The sequence below is a fragment of the Epinephelus fuscoguttatus genome, linkage group LG13 (genome assembly GCF_011397635.1).
Source record: "Epinephelus fuscoguttatus linkage group LG13, E.fuscoguttatus.final_Chr_v1".
NCBI classification, from domain to species: Eukaryota; Metazoa; Chordata; class Actinopteri; order Perciformes; family Serranidae; genus Epinephelus; species Epinephelus fuscoguttatus.
Genome location: NC_064764.1, coordinates 23,818,648 through 23,830,800, shown reverse-complemented (window position 1 = coordinate 23,830,800; position 12,153 = coordinate 23,818,648). Strand labels below are relative to the sequence as shown.

The 12,153-nt window shown below is 40.8% G+C and overlaps 1 protein-coding gene across 2 annotated transcripts in view; it reads right to left on the bottom strand.

Annotated features, from left to right (window-relative positions):
• The window catches only part of uggt2 (UDP-glucose glycoprotein glucosyltransferase 2), a 56,428-nt gene that overhangs the window by 37,148 nt on the left and 7,127 nt on the right, over positions 1-12,153 (bottom strand). For both annotated transcript variants that reach the window (XM_049593868.1, XM_049593869.1), the window contains exons 7-20: positions 10,889-10,985; positions 10,737-10,809; positions 10,494-10,594; positions 9,194-9,293; positions 8,704-8,764; positions 8,313-8,404; positions 7,984-8,134; positions 5,421-5,540; positions 4,994-5,079; positions 4,728-4,863; positions 4,321-4,452; positions 1,870-2,034; positions 1,183-1,306; positions 1,000-1,098 (exon numbers count right to left, since the gene is read on the bottom strand). In XM_049593868.1, the coding sequence (XP_049449825.1) occupies positions 1,000-1,098; positions 1,183-1,306; positions 1,870-2,034; positions 4,321-4,452; positions 4,728-4,863; positions 4,994-5,079; positions 5,421-5,540; positions 7,984-8,134; positions 8,313-8,404; positions 8,704-8,764; positions 9,194-9,293; positions 10,494-10,594; positions 10,737-10,809; positions 10,889-10,985 (1,537 nt within the window). The remainder of the gene's footprint in view (positions 1-999; positions 1,099-1,182; positions 1,307-1,869; positions 2,035-4,320; positions 4,453-4,727; positions 4,864-4,993; positions 5,080-5,420; positions 5,541-7,983; positions 8,135-8,312; positions 8,405-8,703; positions 8,765-9,193; positions 9,294-10,493; positions 10,595-10,736; positions 10,810-10,888; positions 10,986-12,153) is intronic.

Below are 12,153 nucleotides of genomic sequence, written 5' to 3'. Positions count from 1 at the left end.
GGTTTGTTCTGCTTTTCTCATCTTTACAGAGTGGGTGTGCAGCAGGCAAACCCAGTGATGCTACCAGTCTCTTGTCCTCCTGATCTACAGTGACAGAGACACTCCAGCAAGCATTTCAAAGACTCTGTCTTTAATGTGTTACATGGTTTTCATGTGTGTACACACAAGGTATTGTCTATGTTTATATTTGAATGCTTATACAAACAAAATGTGCATTTGTAGTTCGTGAAATGATTTCAGAATGTGTACCAGTATGTTCGCTGCACATTTAACAACACCATGATAATACTGATAACTGATGCAGCACTATAATTGTGATGGGAAATTTTCAAACTGTTTCATCTCTTTCTGTTATTCGTAAATCCACTGGCTACACCGGAATACCTGAAATACTGGCCAACTACTGGCCGTTGCCCCAGAGTCTAAACTCTTGTTGGATCGATAGCCGATGGCTTCCGAGAAAGACTGAGGCATCTGACAGAGAGCTCAGTATAATAGTGGAGAATTGTGCCACTTGTCATAGTTATATCCCCCAAGTCAGTCAGTCAGTCAGTCGGTCAGTCAGTCAGAAAAGCAGGCAGTCAGCCGGTCAGCTAGTCCACAGAGGGAGAATGGCAATCAGCTTCCTCAGCCCTCACTGAGACAGCTACACTCCAGGCCTGAGCAGTGAAATGCAGCTCTGACGACCATTTAGACTGTTGGCTGAAAGCCAGTCAGCAGACCCAGCAATTATCTTGCTGGAGGCGCAGCCTGTCTGCTTTAACAAAGGTCAATTTCACACTTTCATAGATCAGTAAAGCAGTGTAGGATTCATTTTTGTTCGGATACTGCTCATTTTAAAGATTCTCAACAAGTAAATGGGGAATGGTTGTTCCACGCTGGATGGCAGAATGCAGACACATGAATAAGTCATTGTATTACTGAGAATGAATTAGTTTGTATTCATCTGAAATGGTGCTAATTAGGAAGCCGAGGCATGAAATATAAGAGACTTCTTACCGTTATTTGTGAAGTACTTCATTTTCTTAGCCATCACAGCTGTTTTGTCTCTTGAGTCAAGGTATGAAAACATAGTCGTGTCCTCCCAGTCGTCTACAACTGCAGTAAGAAAAAGTAAAAATTATAACAGACAGAACACAGACATTGAATCATTAATGGACAGTTTAAGGGAAGTAGTGCCACCTGGTTTGGCAGTGAAGTCGAGGTACTTCCGGTCAGTGCTTAGAATAAGAGGGTTCATCCTGGGCACCACATTGGCCTGCTCCATTAGATAGTCCACCACATCTAAGCCCTCAGTCAACTGACCCTGTAGGCAAAGGACAAAACAGATGAGAGTGACTCACTCAGGACATACTGGATCTTGCGTATTCCCTATTCCTGAGCAGCTAATGGTGACATGTTAACGTGTCTGCAAATGCAATAATGTGTTGGGCCCTGGAGGAATATTCCTACACTTTGAACTGTGAAACTGCAAAGTGAAATATCCTGCTGTCGAGCAAATCTCGCCAGAATTATGTTGGGCATTAATCAATTAGTGAATACACTTTTCATGATTTACCATATTACGTTAAACACACAGTATTAACTCAGTTTTAATCATCTACTCTGCTGCTGCAATAAACCTCCATCTAATATCAACCTCATGGTAACCCCAGGCCAGTAAGTGAAATATTAAGTGTACGCATGCTGTAAGCCTGGATGAACTGCCACTGGTGCCATTCTCTACAGTTTCTTTACTTCAGTTCACTCGCGTGTGTATGTATATGTATGTGCATATTCATCTAAAGGTTTAACTCCTGGCACAAAAAGTGCTAGGTTTGGCAGGTTGACAATGAAGCAGGAGTCTTTTCTCGCACAGACGTGTCATACCATGAAGGCAGCTCTCTGGAAGGCGGTGGTTGTGTCCATTATGCGCTGCAGGATGATGGTTTCCAGCTCGTCTGGGTCCATCTCATCAGGGCTCAGAGGGACTCCGTTAAATAAAGCCAGTGGCAGGGCACCCAGGCCACTCTGCTTGTAGAAGAGGGCGCCGTCCTGGAGCACACAAGACATATATACATTTTTTAAGTAATCATTTTTACCCCCAGTAAACAGAAAGAAATGCGAGGAAACTATTTGTTAACACTTTCTATGACATCCAATGTCTATGATGCATTATGAACATAGTTATATATATAGCACTGTATAACTTTAGCTACAAGCACTTAGCGCTGGGCAATATAGCGTTAATACCATGATATGAGACTAGATATCGTCATACATATTGGACATCGTAATATTGTGTCTTTTAAAGTGTCTTTCTCTGGTTTTAAGGCTTCATTACAGATGTAGTTTACTGAACTTCCCTGACTGTTCTTGCCGCTCTATAATTTGCCCTTACCCACTTAGTCTTTATATCCACACAACTGATGATTATTTATGAAAAAAGTCAGGGCTAGTAGAGGTACTTTGTCAAAAATATCTTGATATTGGATTTTCTCCATATTGTTCAGTCCTATAAGCGATCATGAACATTAATAATGCTTAATAATAACTGTCATGACATGTTATAAGGGTTTTTATAATGACTTGCAAGTATCATAATATCCCATTACTGCTAGTTACTCATTGACATTTTTTGTAAGGATCATAGTGTATTAGAATCCTCATAATTGTGATGATTTATAATCATGTTAAAAAGCATTATAATGTGATTTTCCGAGTCGCTCTAAGTGGCCATTAGATGCTTTAACTGTAGTAATTAAATACATTACAGGCTGGTTATAAAGGCTCAGACATACTTTCTGTGTCAAATGTCCACGGACAGCTACGGTCACAGGGTTGAGCGCATGATTCTGTTCATAGTACAGCTGAGGGTCTGTATAAGCCCCCAGCAGTAAACAGGAGAGCTGGGAAGTGAGCTTACCATCCTTCTATTACTGACAATGGGTGAAAAGAAACTAAGAAGACACTGCTGGATCTGGTGTGAGCTTCTGTTGAATATCCAACTCAAAACTAACTTCACTGTGGTGAGGCGGCTGCAGTTGACTGATCACAGTGTTTAAGACTGGACTGGAGTTTGTAACAACAGATTGGAGCATGACATGGGTGGATGACAACGTTTACATCACATGGACCCTCGCAAATGCAGAAACTATAAACTGGCCATAGGTCACTATGAGTGGTCACTGTTTGCTTAAAGTAATGTGAACACAAAATATCTTTAAATCTATTAAAGAACAACACACATAATATAAAAAAAAAACATTTTTTTAAACAGGTCAAAACAGGAATATAAGCATCATAAAATGATTATATTGTATTACAACTATGAGAATTATAATACACTATGATCCTTGCAAAAAAAAAAGGTCAGAGAGTAACTACACGGTTCACACACATTTTTTTACCAAAACATTTCCATTACTTCATGATTTTGAGGCAAATTTCCATGACCATACAGTGCTTCCCCAGGATTTTGTCAAACAGCAGTGCTGAAGAGCATAAGATTTATTTTGTGCTGGCATAAGATATTTAGCACGTCTGCTGACACAAGACAGGTTTTAGACACATATTTGTACACAGATGTAGATGCTGTATTACAGTTTAAAAAATGCTTCCCATACCCTAAATGCTGTTAAAATTGTACCTGTATATTGGGGCAGATGTAACATTTGACATCAAGTGTTTCAATCAATACTATGACTTCAACATTGCTTGTAAAATTAAATGGCTGTTAACAGATAACCTACATAAAAAACTGTACCCAAATAGCTTTAGAGGTTTTTGAGTAATGATATCAAAACCAAAGACTGTTACAATTACCCCTGGTTTCCCCTAATCAACCCTTCGTTTACAGTCACAGAGGCAAAACAACTCAAATCCTGGAGAGCAGCAGATGAGAAGGAGCTGGTACACAAAGACGCCATGTGGTCATGTGAGTGTAGCAAGCGAGGAGAGAGAGACGGTGTGTCTGCATTTGGGACATGCAGGTGAGCTAGACGTCAGGTTAGCGGTAAACCATGAATGTAACAGTGAATGTTCAGTGTGAGTTTCAGTTTGTCAGAACTGCCTGACCATCGCTCAGAGCACCTTACTGGACGTGCTCAATTTAAAATCATTGTCATCATCATCTCACACTCTGGCTGTGTAGAGATATCAAGTTAATTACGTGCAGGGGGTTCTATAATGTGTTACTATTAATCTTATAAAGCTTCATGAATATTTATGAGTGCTTACAGCATATATGATATCAGTTAAAAGTACAATTTATAATGTGTTTAGAATGCATTACAGACATGGGTGTCATACAAAGTGTTATCAACTATTTAATTTCCTTACCTTTCTTTTGTCATCATACTCGGACTCCACGCCGAGAATCCTTTCAGCACTGGCTTTAGGGAATTTTCTCTTCAGATAAGTAGTGATTGTGTCAACAGACAGCGTCTCCCCTACGTCTACTTTGTTGTACAACTGCAAGAGAGTGGCAGATCAGATTTGATCACTGTCTTCAGATCGACTGCAACTGTCAATAATTCCAAACTCCATTTGAAAAAGCAGACACCAGAGGCAAAAATCCCACTGACTCATCTGGTCCAATAATGTCTCAAACCATGGGAACACAAGGCACAATAAAACAACTGACTTCTGAGGCACGGAGAGATATGAGCCGGCGAGGAGTGTGCTTTACTTATTCTTCAAGAGCTGCTTGCTAAAACAACAGAGATTTATACATGTGATATACTTACGGCGACTGTGGACATCAGAGCCTGGGATAAATCGTACTCGTCTGCGATGTAATTCAACAGTCTGTAAAATCCCACCCCTGCGTCTGAGAAGCCATCAATCTCATCTTTGGTGTCGACAACAAACACAAATCCAATTCTACAGAAAGGGGGCAAAAGCAAGTATTCAATTTGCAGGTGAAATGAGAATCACTACCTGGTTAAGATTATAAATGCCAGACGTGCACCATATAAACAGCTGTAAAGGTGTGACAAATAACAGCACCAACCTCAGGGGGATCTTGTGCTTGTAGAACAGCTCTGCTAGCTTCACCAGCTCCACACTTTCTTCCCGTACTGGATCTAGGAACAGCACCTAACCACAAAGGCACCATCATCAAATCTGAATCATTTACAAATATCCATTATCCGACTGGGATCATGGATGAATCAGAGTTTGGCAGATACAACAATACACCCAGTCCCAGACAGCTCTCGTAATCACAGACAATGTTAAGTATTCAAAATGTACTCAGCATTCTCTTTTGTAAGAGTGTCTGACTGTGCTAACTGAAATGTTAGGATTGCAAACACACACACAATCTGACAAAAACTATTTAATCTCGTCTAGCTGAGAAGAGTTTCACAGTTTCTCTCGATTCTATTCCCTTTATCGCCACACTACCCTGCAGCATTTCTGGCCCGTGGGGGACTCACCAGATTGAAGAAATTGCGTCGGATCTGCCGGATGACTCCTGGAAAGGTGGCCCTGAGGAGCTCCTGTATACCTGCTGGCCAGCTGCGGTAAGCTGGGTCATTCTCTATGTCATTTATCCACTGCAAGGTGAATGACAAGAAGGGGGCTTGTATGAAAATGATGTCATGAGTTGAGTGCAACAACAAAAAAGCAACCTTGGAAAAGTTAGAGATTAAATACCTCACTCAAGGACTATTCTGAATGGTGTTAATATTTTGACTACATTTCTTCAGTGGTTATGTTGCCTTTCAAAGAAATCAAAATACTCGTCCCTGTTAAAGGCTTTGTACCTTAAATATCCACAGAGTGTCAACAGGTATCAGACACTTGAATATAATGCTTTATCACACCTTTAAAACTGATTTTTGGAAAAATCGCTTTTTTCTTGTTCAAGCATTGCAGGTAAGTATAAAAATAAGTAATATTCATGTTATCCTGTGCAGAGGTAGATCAGAGGAAAATGGTTATTGGAGGGAGCTAGATTAATCTACAATTTGACAACAGGTAAGTGCAAGCATAAAGTTAAAAGACAGTTTAGGGTTAAATGGTAGGTAGGGCTCTCACATTATAGCTGTATTAACAATAATTGAGATATTTATAAATGAAATATTGATATTATGGTAATAATACACATATGATAATATTGTTCAAATATATCCTGCACCTCTGAAATCATTTCTGTTTCTTTGGGAGCTCCCTTTGTTCTCTTCCTCAATGCCGCCTGTTTGCTTTTTCACAATTAAGTGTAACTGGTCTTTTTGTATGATTTTGTACAGTTACAGTTACACCACATCCCTACACTTGTGTTTTGAGTAGATAGAAGAACATATTATTCATTCATTTTCTGTAACTGCTTGTCCTGTTAAGGGTCCAAAGAGGGCTGGAGCCTGTCCCAGCTGACATTGGGCGAAAGGTGGGGTACACCCCAGACAGGTCACCAGACTATCACAGGGCTGACACATAGATACAGACAACCACTCACACTCACATTCACACCTACGGACAATTTAGAGTCACCAATTAACCTGCATGTCTTTGGACTGTGGGAGGAAGCTGGAGTACCCTGAGAAAACCCATGCTGACACGGGGAGAACATGCAAACTCCGTACAGAAGGGCTCCCCCACCCCAGGGATTCGAACCCCCCACCCCGGGTTTGAACCAGCAACCCTCTTACTTATTATTGTATTTTATTTTATTTTTTCTATAGATTTCCGGATAAAATCATTATTATGAACTCTTTTGGCCATAATAATCGTGTAGTGAAAATCTGACATCGTGCATGCTCTAGTCATAGGTTTTGGAACATCAGAACTGTGGATTTTCACGCAGAAGATCTTGACTCATTTTGACAAAGAGAGATTAAAAGATGGATAACTGAAATAAGATAAAATGTCAGTGGAAATGAAGACCACAAAAAACTAAATTTAAGACTATTTAATGACTTTTCAAGGACTTATTTTATAACATTAAATTTAAGACATTTTGAGACTTTTTTTAAGGGCGTGCAGACACCCTGATTTCATCACAAGGTGCAAAAGGTGTATGGATTCCACTTAAATGTGCTTTAATTGAGCAACTAATCTGCTCAGTAAAAAGGCAACTCCATGCCACACACAGCACATAAGCAAACCATTCCAGTAGTAGCAGTACTTCATGCATTATGTATCATAGTTATATGGTTCTTATGATTTCTTTACTCATTTTTATAATGCCCAAGTATTTATATCATTTAAGATGTACAATATTTACATATCCCTTTTTTGTATGTAATTTATTACTGTGTCTTTGGTGTAACCTTGTACTGTTGTGTTGGTTATGCATTATTTTAAACTGACTGCAGGTGTGTGTAGCACTACTGCCCCCCCCAAAAATCTCCCCTTGGATAAAATAAAGTCTGTCTTAGCTTAATTCTGAGGGCAGAAATATGCTGAATCTGATGTGCAAAACATCTTACATGCACTTGTTATAGAGCTCTAGGACCCACCATCGGTGAGCTACTAGATCTGGCTTTTTATGATAAATGACCACAATCATAGGCCCAAAATGATCCATCATGGCTGGCCAATCTGGCACTAACAGTGGTCTTTCTCTTTGTAACGTACGGTACAAGGCTCCCCACAGTGCAAACGTTGCCTCGCTGGCAAACTATCATTATCTCTCTTACACTCTCTCTCTTTGTCTCCTTCCATATGTGTGTCTCTCTTAGACATACAAAATGTACATATTCTCCGTATCTAGAAGGGGAAAGCAAGCTGAAACGACAGACCTCTCAGTTGAATGCGGAAAGGCTTAAATTCTTCATTTCGTTGACATTTTTATAGTATCTGGGATATTAAAATGGCCAGAGGGGCCGAAATGAAAAGTTTTTAATTTGATAGCTTTTCTTGGCTGAATTCCAAATTAATACCTGAAGTTTCTGGCAGGCTCGAGTGTTGCAACAGCCTGATGACTGATTCACTAATTCCCACTCTGGTACACAAAGACGAAAAACACCTGCAGTGTTGATCTGGGCCAGGACTCACCATTATAGCTGGATGTCTTATATCTAAAGCGTAGCTGTCATCCGCAGCGTTCACAGGCAGCCTCAGCAGCTTGCCCTGATGGTCCCCTTTTATGCCCAGGTTGTGAAGCCCCTCCAAGACCCTGGCCTCCCCTCTGAGGATGTCTAAAATGCTGTCAATACAAAATCACAGGTTAGATTTTTTTAATACATATCAGCTGAGTGGCAGTGGTTTATACTGTGCACCAAACTCTGATCTTGTCGCATCAGGATTGCTGAGCTGAAGCTTAGGTCTGAGGCTTCCCGGGGAGAGCGCAGGCAGACCACCAGTCCCTCCTGCTGGGTACCTACCTGAAAGGGTTGTGAATGTCCAGATCAATGTGCAGTCCGTTGATGAAGAGCTCCCCGTCTCCCGGGTGAACACCAATGGTCTCGCTGAGACGCTGAAAAAACAAGCTCAAAGTGTTAGTCGAATGCCCCTAAATGAGCGATTCTGCCTTTAATGTCTGATCTTTCGACAGGAGAAGATATGCACGTAGACTACAGCTGAAAGTGGAAGGGATAAAGTGAGCACAGAAACTAGGAGAAAATAAAATGTCACATTTGATATTGTTATAGAATTTATTTCAGATATAGATTAGAAACTCATTCTCTAAAATAAAACTTGTGCAATGACTGAGGATGTTATCAAAGAAAACCCCCACTGCACCGTCATGTGGAAACGCTGCTTATTATATCGCACCTTTTGGTTCTCCTCAATTTCTTTTCTCATTTCCTGCTTTACAGCCACTCTTGTCAGTGATCTGTGGGAACAGTAAAACATGTACAGTCACCATCAGCTTTTACCACATCCCAAGCCGGCAGTAAAATGCCAGTTTTAATCTCCAAAAACCTGTGGGCCCTCAAGATGGGTACGTTTTCAGTCAATTCCCTATAAACAGCCGACTCTTACTCAGCACTTTTTGGTGTTATTACAAGCTGCCTGAGCCAAAATAAGCAAACATCAAAAAGCTGATTACATCTCAGTGCTAAAGTCGTATTTATTGCAGATAATACTCAAACAAATGGGTTTATAGGAGACATATCTCATGTGCACTTTAATAACAGCATTTGTCGTGACTGGATTCACACATTGTAACACAGAGTAGGGCTCCTAAAAATATGGATTTTGGAACGGTACCAAATGTGTTTGCCAGTCAGCCAGAGAGAGTAAATAAGATGAATGTTCTGACCTGGCTTTGCTCGGAAAGTTCTGACTGAGGTCCCGCATTAGCTTCAAAGCGTCGAACTTTGGCACGGACATGATTCTGGCAGCTGCCTGGACGCTGAGATCTGTGGAGATCAAATAATGAAATCAACATTTACCTATATGAATGCACATTATGTTTAGGCAAATCAAACACACGCAAGGCAGTCAAATGAGATTACATTCAATTTGCTGTGTTAAAATTATTAACTGTTAGTCAAAGACAAGCATTATTCCTAGTCCCCATGAAACCTTGCGTGAATTATGGGCCCAACTTCCAGTGTTGAACCGAAACTGACGATTTCCAGTGGTAACAGTTTGTTTACAGTACTCTATTCTTCTTTCCAAGAGCAAATGGGAAATAAAACGTGGAACACACCACGTGTTATAGCTCAAACAGGATTATGTGATCATACCTCTGCCATCTCTGACAGCCATCTCAAAGTCTTTTTTCGTTTTCAGCCAAGCACGCTAGCAATCAGCTTGCCCTGCTCCCTTAAAATATTGTTAGCTTTAACTTGGCCTGAGCTATCTTAAGTGTAGCTTAACTGTAGCTCCATGTAAAGTGAATATATGTGATGTTTCCCAGCTAATACTCCGCTCATCTGCATTAACGATGCAGTTTACAGGGTTTTTTTTATTTCTGATTTATTGAAAACTGTTCTGAGTAAAACATGATCTGAATTTAGCAGCAGACTTCAGTAATAGTAAAGTACTAGTAAAAGAAATAACTTTTGGCGTTCATTTTTTATGATATAAAGGAAGTACAGTAAATCAGTAACACATTCTCAGCCTTAATGAAAGGTTTGTTGCTGAGTTTATTTTATAACAAGCAATTTTCTAATGTAGGTTGAGAATGAAGTCAGATGGGGAAAGAGGGATAACATGTGCTGACGTTGAGTGACCGACCTGTCAGTCTTGGTATCATTCTCTTCTGCAAATTCTGATTTAATACTTTTTCGCTATGTCTCATGAAACTCTTGTGGCTTCATTTCTCATATCAATGGTACCTTTGGCAACAGGAACAATCCCTTTTTGTTGTGGTTACATGTTCAACACACAGTTGCTGAAGACAGAAATTTAGCTTAGACTGGTTGTCAGTCATTACAGACGCGGACAGTGCAACAGGTACCAGAGCGTTGGCGGTCAGTCACCAAGAGTAGCCACTGAGACAAACCACAGTCAGTCTATGGGACTAGCTAGCACCCATAATCATTTCTACAGTAGAGCCTGCAGGAATAAGGTGGATACAATATAATCATTAACTAAAAACAGAAAATGGATACCTTGCATTTCCCACACTTTGAGAGGGACCATGTCATTGGTACTATCCAGGAGATGTTTGCGAAGCTCAACGAGTTGCTCCTTGAGTTCAGGGTGAGATTTCCTTTAAGAGAGGAGAAGATACAAATAGAATCCAAGAATGTATTTTTATCTCTTTATCAAGTTACACGAAGCACAGGAGCGATAACAGAAAACACAAGAGGTGAAAAAACACTTATGGTACATGCCGTGTTACATTTCCTTACTTTAATGTTCCAAAAACGAAGCCTTGGACTTCATCATTACCATCATCCTCAGCATTTGTGACTGTCTTTGAATCTACAAAGCACAAGATTTGTTTTATTGCCTCAGACGCAGCAAAGTCCAGCACAGAAAGTTTGATAAGTCGCAAACTGACCTTTTACTTTGGTGTCATCCACAGCTTTGTATTCGGTGCTTTTGATGGCCAACTCAACACCATAGCCAGATAAAAGCATCTTTTGAGGTTTTGGATTCTGCAGTGAGGAGCAGAGTGATGGCTTCGATCAAAAACAGTGCAGAGTTTTGTTTACATGTACATTTCTGTCAGAAGTGTCAGAGAAAATCATCAAGTCTGCAGATCCAGCCCATGGGTGCACTTTCTGCTTATACCTACACACAGTACATGGCCAAAACTATGTGGACAGCTGCTCTAATAAGTGTGTTTAGCTAGCAGGCAGATAAAATCCAGCACACAGACATTTTATTGTTAATCTTTATTCGCAGACATTATTAGAGAGGGTCACACTAAAGAGACTCTGTGATAGGATGCCATCTTCACAATGAGCTAATCAGATTTCTGGTCTGCTAGATATTGCCACAGAACGCTGTAAGTGCTGCTATTGTGAAACGGAAACGCCTCGGAGCAACAACAGCTTAGCTGCACAGCAGTGGGCTGAATGCTGACGCCCAAAAAAACTTCTTCCCTTGCAAGATGCAGCAGTCACTCATGTCCATGTTCCAAAATGCCTCGGGAAGCAACTTCAGAACGGCGGGGGGTGGGGGGGTGGGGACGGACGGACGGACGACACTATGATATGGGTTTCGATGGCTGAACAACAGCACACATGTCTACAACAGTGTGAACAGTGTGAAGCACACAATCAGTGGACCCTGGAGTGAAGGGGATGTTGGTCTGGACAGTAACAGCTGCACAGATTGGTGGAGAGGAGAAACGGTCTGGGCTTGCTTTTAATTGTTTGGGCTAGGCTCCTTCCAATTAAGAAAAAATGTTAACACTTTCCATTACACATAGCTTGAACGCTCAGGTGTCCACATTCTTTTGGCTATGCACTGTACGTCTACATATGCTTGCCCAGCTTTGTTTCATGTGCACGTTGCCTGCTTACCAGAGGGTTTTTTAAATACTTCACAGTCAGTTGAAGTTATAATCTATAACACGTGTTACCAGTCTGAACGAGAAGCACACGGGCCCCCACATACAGCAGATCCACTAACATTCAACCTTGACACCGATGTCACTCAATTTCAAAGCGCTGCCTCGTGCTTTCACCGGCACAATCAGAAGACTTTCACACCCACACTCTGCTTTTCTTCAACACCCATCTTAAAGAAAAGCACCTTTCACTCCCTCAAAGGGATCTGTATCTCAGTTAGTTTTCGAGTTTTGAGTAAGATTTTGAG